At 38.2% G+C, this 18,511-nt stretch overlaps 2 protein-coding genes across 4 annotated transcripts; one reads left to right on the forward strand and one right to left on the reverse strand.

Annotated features, from left to right (window-relative positions):
• Nucleotides 1–394: 394 nt before the first annotated feature.
• Nucleotides 395–4,483, forward strand: LOC142972594 (uncharacterized). The gene is made up of 3 exons (XM_076113845.1): nucleotides 395–2,242; nucleotides 2,548–2,657; nucleotides 2,746–4,483. The coding sequence occupies exons 1-3, from the start codon at nucleotides 541–543 to the stop codon at nucleotides 4,285–4,287; spliced, it is 3,354 nt and encodes a 1,117-aa protein (XP_075969960.1). The 5' UTR covers nucleotides 395–540; the 3' UTR covers nucleotides 4,288–4,483.
• Nucleotides 4,484–5,452: 969 nt separating this feature from the next.
• On the reverse strand, nucleotides 5,453–18,474 carry LOC142972593 (solute carrier family 25 member 35-like). Of its 3 annotated transcripts, none has more exons than XM_076113843.1 (6): nucleotides 17,927–18,474; nucleotides 14,112–14,360; nucleotides 13,442–13,644; nucleotides 8,312–8,435; nucleotides 6,802–6,944; nucleotides 5,453–5,651 (listed from the first exon to the last, which is right to left on the reverse strand). In XM_076113843.1, exons 2-6 carry the CDS (start codon nucleotides 14,348–14,350, stop codon nucleotides 5,458–5,460), a joined length of 903 nt encoding a protein of 300 aa, XP_075969958.1. In that variant the 5' UTR covers nucleotides 14,351–14,360; nucleotides 17,927–18,474; the 3' UTR covers nucleotides 5,453–5,457. The 3 variants fall into 3 exon arrangements, with proteins under 3 accessions (XP_075969958.1, XP_075969957.1, XP_075969959.1); XM_076113842.1 differs by lacking the exon at nucleotides 6,802–6,944 and adding an exon at nucleotides 6,150–6,292 and having other exon boundaries at nucleotides 17,927–18,472; XM_076113844.1 differs by lacking the exon at nucleotides 6,802–6,944.
• Nucleotides 18,475–18,511: the final 37 nt, after the last annotated feature.

Consider the following 18,511-nt stretch of genomic DNA (forward strand, 5'->3'; position numbering starts at 1 on the left):
TATATAAGGTGCACTACAAGCTTTACGCGATGCACTTCGCACACGCCCGGGAAATGAGCACGCCTAATTATGTGAGGAAAGCCAGATATGTTTCCTGATCAAGAGTTAGGCGCAGTGATTAATGTGGTCACCTCAGGGACCAGGTGGGACAAATAAGTGAATGATGAGCACGAGTATTTGTTCTGAGCCTGGTTGTAAATGTATCTATATAGGTTAGGTTTGTATTTAGAAGTATAAGGTATGTTTATCTCTGTTTAGTTTGATATCAGATGAATGTTTGAGAGTATTCCCAAAATATTTATTTGATATCCAACCTTTGTGCAAATCGCTATGGCATTTAACTGCCATGTTACCATTTCGAAACATAATAATTAAAAACAAATTTCAAATTTGACACTTTTGGACAAACTGTTTTTCGGCTAACTCTAAAATTTTAAGTATTTCCTGTTTAATTTAAAAATAATAAGAAATATCTAAATATGTGCTTTTAAAATATATTTTATGAAGCTCTATTATCTCACATAAGTGTAATGTGACAAAATGGCCAGTTCGGATTCAATGTTCCTGGTCGAAATAATAGTAGAAGATTTAAAAAGCTACGTAAAATGTAAAGATTTCGTGATAAAAAGCAACTTTGCTGATGTATTTTCCATCGTACTGAGAGATCCTAAAGAAATAGAGGATGTATTTCCAAAAATGACACGAAAACATACGAAGAGAAAAACTAAAGTAAGAAGGAATTCTCGGTCTATTTTGAACAAACCTTCGGCAGATCCTAAGATGCAGACAGGTCAGTCCATCTTATTCGTGAATAACGTTGAGACCCTGATTGCGAACATGCAGAAGTATCCGATGGAGTTGTCCTTGTGGAGTAAGCGTTATCCGGAATATAAAATAGCATCGACCAACATAGCGTGGTCCTCGGCCTGCATTGATTTCTTAAAGCAGCTGGACACGGAGAAAGAGTCCGAACCAGCTTGCATGAAAGGAGAATACAATGTGTTCGACGAGTACACTTCTAAACGCATGGCGGTCATCACTCTAAACATGAAGTTGAGTTATCTTAAAGACAAAATAACTACGCAGTTCAGGTCGCTATCTGAAGAAAAATCAAACACATTCGTGTACACTGGGTTCAATTCTAAACCTTCTACGGTGTTAAGTACGATACCGGAGAAACCGTTCAATTTCGCCGAAGGCACTGGTATTATAAAAACTATATATAGCAGAGGAAGGAAGAAGTCAAAAAAGCCATCTAGTAAAGCAAAAAAACCTGATAAAAATGGTGATCCTCAAGAAAAGAAAACTGATGAGAAAGACCTTGAAAATATCAATTCAAAGACAAACAGCAAGAAAGTTAATAGTAGTATAATGAGTCTAGTGAAAAGCGACGCCGATATAGATAGAAGTAAACAAGTAGATTTATTGAAAATCAAATCTTGTTCCTCAATGCACAGAGATCATTTGAATATTCTCAATTATATTTTCGGCGATAACACTACCCCGTTTGGCAACCAGGTGTACACGGTGGGTTATTTTACAGTAGAAAATGATCAGAAAGACTCCCCGAAGTCTTCCAGAAGCACTCCCAAATCAGATCCGGACTCCGGTAAAAGTACAGATATATCTCTTGAACGGTATAAAGTGAAATTATGCGATAGAGCGTGCGTGAACAAAGAGGCTGAACCTTGCAACTTTAGCGTATGCTCACTAGATATACCGAAAGGTGCAACCGATATGATGGAAGTAGTTAAATGCAGAGATGTGTCTTGTGCCGGCAAAGTTTTCAGAGAGCCTCCAGAGCCACCTGATGATAGAGTGTTAATAGACTTGGCTAACTTGAAAAATGAGTGCTGTCAAGACGGGAGTAAGTTGGAAAAAGTTGAAGAGGTGGTCGGAGGAATGAAAGCAAATCTGAAGATGGGACCTCAATGTTATTGCGAATGCGAATGTAGATTTGGTTTTACGAAGAAAACAACATATTGTAAGATCTGCGGAGGTTACGAGAAGGATGGTGAAGAGTTTGCAGAACTACGTAACATTGACTTGCCGTATCCCTGCCCTATATATCACAAGATAGACACTAAAGCAAAGGCTAGTTACACTGGCAGCGATACAAAGAAGGCTTCAAGGGCAAAGAGCGCAGAGGCGAAGAGCAATGAATCCGAAAGAGATATAAAAAAGAACAAGAAAGTAAAGAAGGATGAGAAATTTAAGTTTAATTACGGTTATACAGGTATACGTATGTATTGGCTATGTTGTTTTTTTTCAGTTTGTTTGTAGATAGTTGATCATGTTTCCTTTAAATTATTTTGAATTAAATTCTACTTCCACAGATGTTTACTACATCACATAAGACTTAAATAAACTTACAATATTACACTTAGATCAGATATAACTTCAATAGTATTCTTTACTAAATGAATGTGGTGGAGTCTTTAGTACCGACTTCGGAAAATTACAGTGTCACGCGCGTTTTAAATTAGTAATGAATGTGCCTACATTTGTAAAGTTTTTGTTTTGTTACATGTAATTATTGTGTTCTAGCACCCCATATTGGACACGATTATTGTGCGTTCCCTTGCACTGGGCATCTTGGGCGAGTGCCCAGGCGCATGGGATGGCTATGGACCTGCGAAGATGTACCAGGCATGAAGGTGCGTCATAATAGTACTAACTTTTCAAAACTTTATCGACCTTTTTATAGAGTGTTTGTTTAATTTTTTTTCATTTTTTTTGTCCTAGTTCCGTCCACTTTGGAAACCTGGTGCAGTGAATAAACATGTACTAAGACTGCTCAGAATGGCACGCAATCCGGGTGAATCCTTCGCTAAAAAGAAGAGGAAGAAGGATATGGGTAAAGGAAAACGTGGGTTGAAGCGGCCGCTACTTGTAGTTCACAAGAAGGAGGGAGAATACACCGTGACTATGGAGACGATGAAGACGTACGCCAAACCACGGGCCGTCAACCAAGTTCCTTATGAAGATAAGCCGGCGCTCACATACACGATAGGAAGAACTGAGGAAGAAAATCGGGAACGCCGCTTGAAGAAAGAACGTGCGCACAGGCGCTTGGAACGAAAACAACGTGAATTCATTCAAAGTGCTTTCACAGATGTGTGCAAAGATATTTGCATGAAGACCTACCAACAAGCGCTAGGAATATTACCAGATACTGAAGATCCTGATTGCACGTGCTACCCGGCACAGCCCGGCCCAGACAGAACTGACTTGGATCAGTCTTGTTCGTGCTCCGAAGACACGAACCTCTCGAGTTTGGACACCGATGAGGATGAATGGATAGTAGAATTCACACCTCCTACGGCCAAATTTGACCCCACATTTAAATCCAAGAAAGTTACATTATCGGATAACAGCAGTCAGTATTCATACTTGGATTATAGAGTGAAGCTGTTAGATCGATACGGAAACCCAGTACCGAGATTCTTCAAGGGTCCCGACGGAAGGGAGCAGTGTAGTGACTTAGGCGGATTTTGGAGTCCAGCCAAAACTTGGCTCGAGATAAATGTAGATGGTTACGTAGCACCAGATGGTAGATGGGCCCCTAATAACTTCACAGGACCTAATGGGGAGACCGTAGAGGGTGAGTTGGGTAAGTTCCAATCTTCGGATGGTAATTGGTTAGTGGTTGGAATTGATGGATACGTTGACTGTAACAATCACTGGCGGTATTACCCCGCGAGGAAAGGTGCGGCAACGAAGAAGCGTCGCCCGGTGCCTGTTGCAGGAGATAAGAAGAAGGAGAAACCGTCAGCTGTCGAACCATCAGAGGCAACTTGGAGTTGCTTCGGCGACGCGAGTCCGAAACACTTATCTCGAATGGGAATAATGGGCCACGGGCATGACAGGAAGTTATTGTTAGATACTCTAAAGAAATTGATAGCTCAAGGGGAAGACGTGACAATACCTCAACCGTCAGTTGTGCCACGTATGCCTCAAAAGAAAGGCAAAGGAAAGCAAGGAAAACACACTACGTTTAGCTATTCTCGATCGTTCTATGAAGAAAGAACGAAATGTAAACATCCGACTCCTTCAGACAAGGGTATTGTAGCGGTGGACGAGGCTGGAAATAAGACTTACTTTAGGTTAAAAGATTATCATAATAAGAGGCCTAAGCAGAGGATCGCTACTCTGACAGACCAGGGTATTAGTCTGAGCTCGTTCCATGTGCCGTGCTTCCATTCCTTTATCAATAGGGAGGTGATGAAGAAGCAGCAGCGGCAGCATCTCGATGCGCTGTCAGCACTTGCGAAATCACATCATTAAGACTTTGTTGAAGTTCGTGGTTACGCCAGTAGTCGTGTCCGAGTGCTCGTATTGTTTTGGACCAGGAATTTGTTGTAATTAGTAACGTATTTATAGACGATTGAATGCTTAAGTGAAATATTTGGTATGTGCTAAGTTAAATTTTGTAACGTAACGTAATGTAATTTGTAAGACAAGTAAATTATTGACATGTTAATGCACTTATGATTTGACCCCTGAAACTCCCCGCAATCGACCTATACAATACAAGTAAGCCAATTTATTTATTATTCTGTTATTTTTTTGTTTTTTCGCAAAACTGCTTTACAAGTCTATTAATACTATAAAATTACAGATTAAACAAGGCTGGAAGCCGGGTGCTATATCAAACCGCCTCTTACGACAGCTGAACAAAGCGAAAGAACGAACATTACCTGTGAACACCAAAGTGCGGACTGCAAGAAAGGTTAAAAAGTCTGTAGAAGACAAACCTACCCTCATAGTCTGCAAAGCGAATGGAGAATACATAATAGAAATGCAAGTATCTCCTTCAAATAGCGAGACTAATGTTGATAATTGTAGTCCGTTGATATACAAAATAAAGAGTAAAGAGAATGAAGAAAGGTTGCAAAAACGACTAAGAAAAAGGCAGCGGTTGATAAAAGAAGCTATTGACAAAGTGTGGTCGGATCCTTATCATCCTGAAATCTGTGAGAAGATCTGCATGCCAGTGTATAGACAAGCGATAGGTCTGACGCCATATGACCCCAATAAGCCGCAATGCAATTGCAGTAATGAAGACATTGAGGATGCTAGCAGTTCTTCTTCCGAATCTGATTTTAGTTCCGATGGTAGCTCGATGGATCTCCAATGGGAGCTGCATTTTTCACCACCGAGTGCTTTTGTGAATGGTACGGAAGTTGTCGAGTGATTTTTTTGTCCGTCTGGTTTACCGAAAATATTGGACATGTATTTTTTACTCGAAAATTGCTGGCGAAACACAATGTTGTATTGACGTCACAGCCTAGCGCATTTTATAGCACATAGGGAGATAATAATTTTTTCTTAGTCACGGTTTATTTAGATAAGAATGCGTGTTTAATACTTTTCTGAGTGACTTACAAACTTGTTCTTTGCCGTGTTATCATCCCTGTTGTCAAATTGAGTGGTAAATAAAACAAATTAATAGTTTCAGCTGTTTTTATTGCTCAGTAGCAAGTTGTTTAATAGGTCCCAGATGACAAGGGAGAGTGTTGTGTGAGGTGCTATCCGGAGGTATAGAGGCCCAATACCTTTGTAAAGACCGTATAAGCCTTCGGTTTTGTATATTTTTGTTAGGCAGTCGAAAATTCCTTTGTAGAGCACCTTCCCGTGCTGGGCGGAACCTGCGAATTCGAAAATTACTGTGAATGTAAGGACTTATTAGTGTTTTGGTTTGAAGAGGTTTTAGTTAGTATCACAATAGACCCACATACCAATAAGACAAGATTATACATCATCCCATGTCGTGGAGGATTTTCAATAACTAGAATCTTGAAATAAAGAAATTAAGAAAAGTAGCAGCATAGTTGAGGTTCTGCAACTTTTGCATATTGATAAAGTTAGACATCCTCATAAAGTGCACAAGGTTCGTTTTTTTTTTTGGAAAAATAAAACGGGAGCTAAGTATTATCCTTTCAAATTAAATAATTTACACATGAACTTTTAACTAATAATTTTCCTAATTAAGTGCAACAGAAAATAAGAACGAAACTTAAAATTTTCACAGTACAAATTAAATAATACACGTCCACAGTGTTGAACACAAAGAACTGAGAAATACTTCCCAAGAAGCATAACAGAACCAATAAATACACCAGTCCACCAATAATTATCAAAATTACCCTGATTATAAAGCCTTGTATTGACCAAATCCATGGGTGTCTCAACACAGATCACAATCACACCACACACCATGCTAACGACGAAAGACAGAACGACCGGCGAATTCTCGAAGTACCCTCTCCCTAGCAGAAATTCCTTCAACCTGGAAAAAAACTTTACGACTAAAGCTTCGTTTTCTTCTACGCTGGATCGGTGGCGTACATCGGTCGAGCGCAATATCAGTTGCATATATGAAATAACTAACACAAAAGGAAAGACATGTGATTCTATTTCATTGAAGATGGCTGTCGCCGAACTCAGCCGATAATTTAACGCACATTGAAATATGAAAAGGAATAAACGACTATTACAAATTAAAACGACCAGTCATACCTATATTCAATGACATTAGAGTCGTATTTTGCATTCAACTTTGTGTTTTATGTCGGAATTCCATTTGCGTGCTTTTAGCTTTTAGTGTCATCTTTTAGGTTATTACTAGGGTAGGTATAGAGCCTACACATACTTCATATGACACGCATGCCACGCCCACATGCCCCTTCCATTGCATACATAGAAAAACCGACCGTTTAATGTTCTATATCGCGTATCGCTCGACCGATGTTCACCCCCGATATCAGCGTAGAAAGAAACCAAGCCTTAAGTACTAACCCTGGTTGTACAATCGGACGGTGGTGACATCAAACGGGCAAATGGCCAGTGCTACCACAACACCGCTGATTGCACTTGCGCAGAAGGCCAACCCAAACGGTGATGTAGTGCATATACCGTGGGAGAGCAGACCTTCCTTCGCTCTGAAGAGGAAATAATCGTTTGAAGGTTGAGCCTCAACACGACTGCAGGAATTTGAGACCATAGAGACCATTTATACTTATTGAAAGGTCAGTTAAAGTAAGTTACATAGCAGTTTCTTTTATAGATTTTTATTTTTTTATTGTAAGTTGATTTTATGCAGAACCAATTGTTTTCTTTTCTGCAGTCGTGTTTAAAAATTGTAAGTCTTTGGCTAGAAATTTGGTTTTAATAAATGAAATCTAATGTTTGGATGGTTTGTTAGTGTTGAGATATGAGCAGATTTGCTTTTATTTTTTTATAAACAAATCTGCCTCTATGGCGCGGTCGGTAGTGTATCCGACTGATGAGGTCGTGTTTAATGGTGAGATTTGAGCAGATTTCGCTTTTTTACCAGCGTGTCTGCTCTGCCCGACTTCATAGGGGCCTAATGGTGCAATGAAAATTAAACTTTCTCTGGCTATTACAATATTTCTATGGGTTTTAAGAATTTGTCTAGCTTTATGAAATATTCCCAAAAGCCTTTTCCATTTTCGGGTCATACTTGGACCTACTAAGCGATTGAATTACCATCATTTGCGAGTGATATAGTTATACAAGCTCTATGTTCTTCTTCTTTTCCTTTCATAGGGTAGAAAAAAATAACGCTAACGTATTAAATTTAATACAGTTCTAGTAATAGCTCACCAAATACTTAATTTAATATTAAAATATAAATTATTTTCACAAGTGTTTAAATAACGACATCTTACTAAATATTGATAGAGACTGGGAGACCTTGAATTCACATAGTTATGCAAATTTAACTCTTCACATAAGATACGTTAAGCCAGTTTGTGTTTGTACTAGGTTTTAAAATTATCATTATAGGCCTAGAATTGATAAGAAATGCTTGTTTTCAGTTAATTACTTGATTGTGTAGATATTAACGTCAAAAATTAAATTAATTCAACAGCTTTTGTTGTATGCGTATGTGTCAAAAGCGGGAAGGAAGTGACGTTATGTATTTTTGAAGTGATTTTTGGGCTACAATTGTTTTGAATCGAGAGGTTTTGTCCAATATTTTTAAGCATTATCCATGTTAATATAATAATGCAAAAGATTGTTCGTCTGTTTCACCTTTACGGTGAAGCCTCGAAAGTAATTTAATCACATTTTCCATGGAAGTATTGAAACAACACTCCTTGTTTTCCGAATATAGCTGTACGTAAATTACGTAGGTTCATGCTAGATTAACTATTATATTGTATTATATTGAATATTAAATATCGCACAACATTACGATATTTCGGAAACATTTCCAGTTCTACTAGTGTATTTTAATCATAATTAACCATGAATGATGTATGGGATCTAATGAATTACTTACTTGGAAAAGGTAGTGAGTTGAGCGGCACTGCCGATGGCCAGCCTCGTGCAGGTAGCTGATACTCCAGCAAAGAACCCTCGGATGCCTTCAGTCTTGTATATCTTGATCACTCCATCACACATTCCTAGTAAAAAAATATGGTTTATGTGGTGAACCTAAACTCCACCTAAACTCCTTCTACTCTATGGTAGATGCCATATATTAATCATATAACGATTTGGCATTCTCTGTCAATAAATATATCAAACACGTAATGCTCGTATTTTATTAATACATAATATTGGCGACGAGGAAAAACTGAACCTAAATGGAAAAGCTACGTAAAAAACGGAGCACCCTACGTGGGATGCTCACCAGACTCGATACCTACATCGAGCAGAGGGCGACGATGTCTGACGAGGACATCACCGCTCGCTCCGCAGCCTTGAAGGACACCATAACAGCACTGCGAGAGTTACAAGAGAAGATAGAAAACAAAACCATAGATGATAACGATGAAACAGCGTATTTACACGAACAAAATTACGGCTACGAATTCGAAGAACTTCACACTATTTTAGTATCAAAACTTTTAACAAAAAAAACCATTATTCAAGTTCAGCGACAGGAAGACCAACATAGAATATACCAATACCATAAGATTATACCAAAAATACAATTTAATCCTTTACATGAATCAGAAACGTTCAATAACTTTAAAAAACGTCTGGAAGTGTACTTTAGACTTAATGAAATTACTGAGCCCCACATGAAGACAAATATTCTTCTGTCTACATTATCACCAGAACTCCATGAAAAATTATGTGATTTAATAGCACCAGACGAACCATTGAATAAGACATTTAACGAAATTACTGAAACACTTGACGACTACTTAGACCCAAAACCTAGCAAATGGGTTCTACAACATAAATTTATATCGAGAACTCAAAAATCGGATGAAACAGTAGCGCAATACGCCGCAGATTTAAAAAAGCTCACTACCAACTGCGAATTTAAATGTCAACACTGCCAGAAAAACATTTCAGAAAGCTTTTTATCTCTTCAACTCATAAGAGGATTGAAAGATAGCGACGCACGTACAAAAATTTTACAAGACCGAACAGTATGTACATTTAAACACCTGACACAGATTGCAACATCTATTGAAATGAGTAAAGCAGAAAATACATCAATGCTTCCGAATGAACAACCAAGTAGTGACAATATCAATAAAATTTCCACTGATTCCTACAATAATTCAAAAAAATCTCCTTTTAGAGGAATCACACCAAGAGATTTAAAAGGGAAATGTTTCCGCTGTGGTTTAAATCACGAAACCAAGAAATGTAGCGCTATAAACATAACATGCTATAAATGCAAGAAGGTCGGACACTTAGCTAGTGTGTGTCTACAACGGCGCTCAGATGCGAAGCCCAGTAAGACTACACCAGATATAAATCAATTAAACGACTCAGCGATAAGCGATGATGATGAATGGAATGATATTAATGTTATATCTGGTGAAACATCCGAAAAATACATGATAACGGTACACATTGAACATGCTAAGATGAAAATGGAATTTGACACTGGAGCCACACTTACTTCTATGTCATTACGAGACTACAGAAAATTGAAAATCGACAAAAGAATCTTTAAAACTAATATAAAACTCAAAACATATACCGGCGAAGTAATCGAACCTGCAGGTGTTGCATACGTTCAATGCAGATGCCAAGGAAAAGAATTCCACGGTAAATTATACCTCATCAACAACAACGTTGACCCCGTTTTTGGCCGGAGTTGGATGAAAGAACTCGAAACTCTAAATTTAGCAGATATAAAAACTTTACAGCAATCAGAAAATCTAGAATTAGACCAGCTTTTGGAACTTTACAAGACATCAGTATTTCGATCCGACTTAGGCGAAATACCCAATTACAGAGGACACCTAAATCTACAAGAAAACACAAGACCAATTTTTATCAAACCACGTAGAATACCGTACGCTTTAAAAACCAAAGTGGATGAAGAGATCGAGCGACTATGCAAACAGGGTGTCATCACGAAAGTCGACCACTCTGATTGGGGTACTCCAGTGGTACCAGTTGTCAAACCGAATGGGAGTATCCGATTGTGCGCTGATTATAAAGTTACACTAAATAAAGTCATACAAGATGAACAATATCCAATACCTATGATAGAAGATATATTTGCAGAGATGAACGGAGGTAAACTATTCTGTACACTCGACATCACCCAGGCATATCTCAACATGACAATGGATGAAGAAAGCGCAATGCTACAAACACTAAGTACGCATCGAGGCACTTTTAAGGTGAACCGCCTAATGTTCGGCGTTAAGGTCGCGCCGAGCCTTTGGCAGAAATTTATGGATAAACTCCTTCAAGATCTCGAAGGTGTAAAATGTTTCTTTGATGACATCATCATTCAAGGCATCAACAAAGAACAATTACTACAGAGACTTAAGCTCGTGTTAGACAAACTAAAAGAAAGTAACCTACGAGTAAACAAAAATAAGTGCCATTTTTTCAAAACAAGCATCGACTATTTGGGACACACTATCGACAAAGAAGGTCTACACAAAAACAGAGAAAAGATTAACGCAATAATTAAAACAGAACGCCCAGTCAACACCGCAGAATTGAGGACATTTCTTGGAATGGCAAATTTTTACAACAAATTTATACCCAACCTATCATCGATCACGAATCCACTGAACAACTTACTCAAGAAAGAATCTAGTTTTCGATGGTCTACAGAATGCGAACAGAGCTTTATACACATTAAAAAAGAAATTCTAAGCGAAAGAGTACTTATACATTTTGATCCCAAGAGGCCCTTGGTTCTTGCAACAGACGCATCTCCACTGGGAATCGGAGCAGTACTATCACATAGACTCCCAGATGGATCAGAAAGACCGATAGCATTCGCTTCCAGAACACTATCGGATAGCGAGAAGAAGTACAGCCAAATTGACAAAGAAGCTACTGCCATATACTGGGGATTGAAGAAGTTCTTTTATTATTGTTACGGTAGAAAATTTATCCTAGTGACAGACCATAAACCACTGACAATAATTTTCCATCCACATCAAACGTTACCAGCAATGAGTACAATGCGATTATTCCACTACGCTCATTTCTTATCTGGATTTGACTACAACATTGAATACAGAACTTCGCCTAACAACTCAAATGCAGATTACCTATCCAGGTTCCCAGTAGAAAACACAAAGGCAAACAAAATGGACCAGAATTACAGCTTTCAACTTCAACAAATACATACCATTGATGTCAACCCAAATATCATAGCGAAAGAGACAAGTATTGATTCCGATTATACACCATTAGTACTCGCATTACAAACTGGCCGATCACTTAAAACGCTCGGTTACAATGATAATGAATTTACTTTACAAGATGGATGTATACTAAGAGGAACGCGAGTCTTAATCCCAAAAACATTACGCGAACGAGTGCTGGACGAACTACACCTCGGTCACCCGGGCATTGTGAAAATGAAGCTACTGGCCCGCAGTTTTGTATACTGGAAAGGAATTGACAATGATATCGAAACAAAAGTTAAGTCCTGTAGAACATGTAGATTACAACAAAATGAACCAGAGAAAGCACCACTACACCACTGGGAACACCCAAAGGGCCCCTGGCAAAGGCTTCATATTGATTTTGCCGGACCTGTTTACGGATACTATCTTTTAATAGTTGTAGACGCATTTTCGAAATGGACAGAGATTATACCTACTAAATCAACGACAAGCTCTTGGTGCATCCAAAAATTGAAAGAACTATTTTGCACCTATGGAACACCTCTACTCCTTGTCTCAGACAATGGCCGACAATTCGTATCGGGAGAGTTCGAAAAATTTCTAAAAGACTGTATGATTTCGCACAAAACCTCTGCTCCATACCACCCTGCAACCAATGGACAAGCTGAACGATACGTACAAACAGTCAAGAGAATCTTACGAAGCTTAGAGGGAGAAAGGGGTAATCTTCAAGAGAAACTTGTCATGGTAAAAACTCGCCTCAGACGGACACCAAACTTGAATGGTCAGACACCTTATCAGTTAATGTTTGGAAGAGAAGTTCGAACAGCATTACACTGCATGTTTAGAAACACCCATAAAAAAACTACATCAAAACATCAAGAGATCAAGGTCAGACAGTTGGAAGTCGGCGAACGAGTACAGGCCCGTGACTACACGAGTGCTAAGCACCATTGGCAGTTTGGTACTATCACAAGACGTCTAGGCCGACTTCATTATGAGATCCGCACCGACAACGGCGATGTCTGGCGCCGACACCTCAACCAGGTGTTGGCTGCATCTTATATTCAGCAGAACAGCTAAGAGGTTAGGAGGGGAGAAATGTGGTGAACCTAAACTCCACCTAAACTCCTTCTACTCTATGGTAGATGCCATATATTAATCATATAACGATTTGGCATTCTCTGTCAATAAATATATCAAACACGTAATGCTCGTATTTTATTAATACATAATAGTTTAGAACCTTTTTCCTATAATCCAGTCCATAATTTCTAGTTAGACACCTTAGCAATGGCTACTGGAAATTTCGATTTCGTGGTTATTCCCATTAACGGTTTTAAACTGTCGCGATTTATACACATAATATTATAATGCAACGGTTCCTAAGCGCGATTGAAAGTTAAACAGCATCTTATTCTTTTAATGAACATCCGCATTAAGCACGTTTTTAAGGAAAGTCATTACTATGAGAAACGAGGGCATTATGATTTTTCTTTTCTCTTTAAATCATGGCAATTATAATAATTGGCTAGACATCTTACTGGATGTCTTCAAGCAAGATACTGCCCAGCAAATTAGTTCAACTTTTTCTGATCTGCCATGCCTATCGCAAACCAACCGAGGCGCGGCGAAATACTAAGAATAAAATAAGCCTTAACTCCCATAACATGCCCCCATAGCACCATACCACCGTCAGCTCTACGTATACATCTGCAGGACTCTGTTGCTTTAAATTCTAAATTTTGTATACCTCCATTAGCCACAAACCTTGCATACAAGACTCTGCTAAGTTGTCTAACTATCCAAGAAATCACGATCAATTAAAAGTGTCTCACCATCATACTTATGCTGCCTTCCCACAGCAATACTGGGGTGTGCTGCAGCCTGTATCCTGGTCTTCACCACAGAGGCAGGGTTGCCGGTCACGCCGCTCATGATGCCGCTCACGCTGGACCAGAATATCGCCTTGTTTAACTCTATGTCTCCATTCTTGTTCTTTGTCCAGCCCTGCACTTCTGCTATGTGGTACATGCCTAATCTGAAAAGAGATTTCGTTTCAGTTACAGCATTTTTTGCATTCTTACAAAATAATATTTTGGATGCTGTTAGCGTTTGTTAATTTTTAAATCGTGTCTCTATACGTGACTGTAAGTAAGGTTTTATTAGACGCAAAGTCTAATAAAACCTTACTTACAGTCACTTAAGACTCCGAAAGCTGTGTTTTTTTTAACATGACAGATGTAACAACTGTTTGTTGGTAAAGTTCACAATGATACGTGCCTACATGACTTTTAACATTTTACTAAGTATATAACTTCCAAGACTTAGTAATATATATATTGACAGTGATATGCGAAAACAAAGTATTGAGTGAGAAGCCTATAAAACGTCGTTATTATACAGTTGGTCCACTGCATAAGTGCCTTTCGGCTGATGAAAGATCTTTTCTTCATGTCGGAGAAACACCAGTTTCTCCTAAGTTTAATAAACTCTTCGAATTCTTACCTCACAGAATTCATAGTAAACCCTAAAACCATGGCTGGAGCGAGTCCCTTCTGCAATGCCAGTGCCCCATCGGTCCTGGCGATCACGTACAGTGCGTGGAAGATGCCCTTATATCGCGTGGTGGTCTCTGTTCGTGCGCGTAGTTCACCTTGCAACTGTAGTCTTGTTTTGACCACGTCCATCGGGTTTGTGAATATGGTGGCGCCTGCGCCGGCCAGACCGCCGATTATGAAGTCCATTATTGTCTAGCTGGAGACAAAAAACATATTTTATCTTTAGTTACTATTTAAAGGTATAGTTAGTTTCGCATTTATAATATTGAGATCAGATAGAGGATGTGTGGATGTGAATTAGGTAAGGAAAGTTTGTAAGGATCGTGCCAATAGGCTTCTTTTGTATCGGCCTATCCCTATGGGAAAAAGGCATTACAATATGTGTGTACATGAAGTACTATTTTTTACACGAAGATAGAGCCTCTTTTCTACGAAATACATATTTTAAAGATAACCTCCGAACTAGGTGCTTGTAAAGATTTTATTATGACCTGGGTGACAGTCGCCTGTTAAAGATCTTAGATTCTCTCGGGGGGAGGTCTATAGCCACCTATCGGGCTCGTTAAAGAATAAAAAAAAAACATTAGCACGTTGCCCAAGCTGGGTATCCAACCACAACCTTGTGATCGGTAGTAGCATACCATACGAACCATAGACGAAGATATGTCATGCAACAAGTCATAAATAAATAAGTAAGTAAATAACAACAAATCGGCAGACATGTGTATCGTGTATCCATCTGCAAATAGTATTTATGTTATATGCCTAAAATTAGCATCAACAATATTTTAAGAACACATTTCATAACATAACGGCGCGACGTGATACATACTAGGTAAGTACTCTGGCGTACATTCAACTATGAGTGCAAGTGCGAATAAAGCCAATTCTTATTATTGTTTATGTTTACATTTACATTTCTGAAAAATACGAAAATAAATTGACCACTAATAAGGAAACCTTTGCTTAATTTTTTTTTATATACCTACTTAATAGTTTTTCAAAAATATCACGGACGCAACTTTTCAAATTCTATTTTCGTTTAGTACTTTAGTAGTTAATCAGTGGCTAAAACACTTTGAAACGACTTGAAGCTTTGAAAAGAGTAGATTTCATATGATACCCCTGAACATCAGTCAGTAAGGGTTACTAAAACAACAGTTGCGCTCACCGGTCGGTAAACGATCTGTGGGTTAAGCAACCGTTCGCGCGGTCATTCCATAGGTGGGTGACCGCATAGTGATATTTGAGCTGGGCGTCTCCGTGCTTTGGATAACACGTAAAAAGTCGGTCCCGGCTGTTGTCTACTAAGATAACAGTCGTTAAGCCCTGTCAAAGGCCTTTCAGGCGGCTTGGACAACTTTGACACTAGGTGACCACTAACCATACGACAAACAACCAACAAAAGTAAAACAAAAATCCTGGATTTTGGTTAGGGAGAATAAGGGGTCAGAAATGTTTAGAGCTCGACCTTCGAACTGGAGAGTCTAGTGATCAACTTTGAGTGTGACACTTATAATCTAATAGCGGAAAACTCCAACGACACTCAATTTTAAGTTACACTTTGAACTCGTGCTGTCCCTAGAACCTACTTCAACGTATGTCCTAGTGCTAAATAAAATTTTCAGCATCATTTAAAATTTAGTGTCGTTTGAGTGGTTGTCAGACGTTTTTCCGTGTAAAAACTAGGGCTCTCCCTTAAATTTACGATCGCGTAAGAAAAGTACATATAACTGCAAAGTATCGTGTTATCTATGTAGTCCATTGAAATGTTACAATTTGAGGGCCGAATATTGCATTTCTTAGAGGACGCAATTTTATTTTTGGAACATGTAGGGGGGGTCAATAGAAGCTTAACTTGAAGTTTGTGGGGTCGCCACTCTTGTCCCCCGGCCGCCATCTTGGAAAAGGGGGTAGAAACACTTTTTTCGCTATATCTCGGAAACTATGCGTCTTACAATGAAATTGTAAAAGCATAATTTGTAGCAAATTATTTTGCCTACAAATATGTCTAATAACTTTTTGTCCTAAATTAACAATTAAAGAAGTTATAAGCAAACTAGTGAAATTTTTTTTACAAAAATTTTCTTTCCAAATCCGGTCTATTTCGGAGCGCTGTTACTGAGTTTCTAATTAATGAAATGAAAAAAATATATAAGGCAAATTTTTCCTCGAAAAATACTCTACAAGATTGGTCTGAGTTAATTTTTTTAATGTATTCATATCAGCTTAGCCTTTTTTCCAAACTATGTTGGAGTCGGCTTCCAGTCTCACCAGATGCAGCTGAATACCAGTGTTTTACATGGAGCGACTGCCTATCTGACCTCCACAACCCATTTACCTGGTATATAAAACGATACCCCTGGTTAAGACTGGTTGTCAGACTTTCAAGCTTCTGACTACTGTTAACGACTGTCAAATATCTTCGAAAATGACAGCCGGGACCCACAATTTAACGTGCCTTCCGAAACAGGGAGGAACTCGATATGTGTAAGATGGTCACCCATCCACAAAACAACCTCGGCAAGCGTGGCTTAACCTCAGAGATCCATCCGCGCGGCGGTCGCTAAAAAAAATTATAGAGCAATAAAGAAAATAATAATAAAAAAATTGCACTTTTTTGCTTGTAACTTCTTTAATTGTTAATTTAGGGCAAAAAGTTATTAAACTTATTTGTAGACTAAATAATTTGCTACAAATTATGCTTTTACAATTTCATTGTAAGATGCATAGTTTCCGAGATATAGCGAAAAAAGTGTTTCCACCCTCTTTTCCAAGATGGTGGCCGGGGGACAAGGGTGGCGACCCCACAAACTTCAAGTTAAGCTTCTATTGACCCCCGCTACATGTTCCAAAAATAAAATTGCGTCCTCTAATAAATGTAAATCTCATGTAACATTTCAATGGACTAATGGCTATAATCAATAATCGGAAATTTCCCAGATTACTAACTAAGGTAGAGGTCATTGATCCGTTCAAGTTCAGGGTTCAACTACCGGGTCAATGAACTAAGGTATCATCGTACGTCGTCACTACTTAAAATAGAAGTTTATTGTCATAGTTTAAAACCTATAATTTAATTAAATAGTTCAATAAATACCAGTGTTTTACATGGAGCGACTGCCTATCTGACCTCCACAACCCAATTACCTGGGATATAACATGATACCCTTCGGTAAAAGTGATTGTCAGACTGACTATAGGTACATATAAAATTTAGTAAATATCGGTAAAGTCGTTTCGGAGGAGTAAGGTAATAACAAAAAGGTAAAGGTATAACATTATGACACGAGAATTGTATATATATTAGATAATAATATAGATACCTATAAGTAGTTAAGTTTAGAATCGGTTACAATTCCTTTGATTCGTCATTTTGTTTCACCTTCGGAACTATTTGGTTGCAAAGGTTTCGTTAGCAGGTTCAATTTCTACACGATACAATACATACATGACTAATCGTTTAATTGCAAATTTAAGCGACCTATGCTTAATAGAGGCCCCGTTGTAGTATAATTTATACATAATTAAAGTTCCTCAAAAATATTGTAAAGTCCCTAGCAACATAAATCAATTTGAAGTGCGGAAGTCTTTAAATAAAACGTTACGATAAAACATGGCACTGATTGTTATAAAATTATCAACGTTTCAAGCACAGATAACAATTTGATAAACAAGGTAACGCGTAATCTTCAATTATAAAACAATTTAGCTAATACTATATGTTATTTAGCATATTAAAGACAATTAAAACCAACTCACCTTACTAATATAAATAATTAACACTTAAACACTATTTAACAATAATAAATTATTTAAATTAGATAAAACTTCACACTGTCACATTATTTTTAAATGCCAAACCTTCCACGTTTAAAAACTAAATCATATTGCGAATGTTATCTGCACGTCTCGTGACATTGAACATACAGGTATCATACGTCACAAGTCAAATAATAAACAAGCGATAACAACCCGTATTCGTTACACTACAAGGTAAATTATCGTATAAATTAGTTTAGTTTACACGTGCGTTTTGTGTTCTCTAGAATTTGACGCGCGGTGACGTCACAGTTTTGGCGCGAATGAGGAAGTGCGATTGTAGTGATGTAACTCGTCCGACGTTCGAACATAGACTGACACTGGCTGTTTGTCCAATGATCTTGGTCACACAGCTGACTGAATGGACGACATTTTTTTTAGAGCGAATTTAATTTGGAAAAATTCCATGTTTCATTTAATTTGATTTGAAGCCTTAGTTAAATAAATCAATGAGTCGAAGCCGTTCAGGTTAAATTGGAACAACGCGGCACTGATACTGCGACCTCGCGAAGGTTACTGGAGCAA

This window comes from Anticarsia gemmatalis, chromosome 4, assembly GCF_050436995.1.
Source record: "Anticarsia gemmatalis isolate Benzon Research Colony breed Stoneville strain chromosome 4, ilAntGemm2 primary, whole genome shotgun sequence".
Lineage (NCBI taxonomy): Eukaryota > Metazoa > Arthropoda > Insecta > Lepidoptera > Erebidae > Anticarsia > Anticarsia gemmatalis.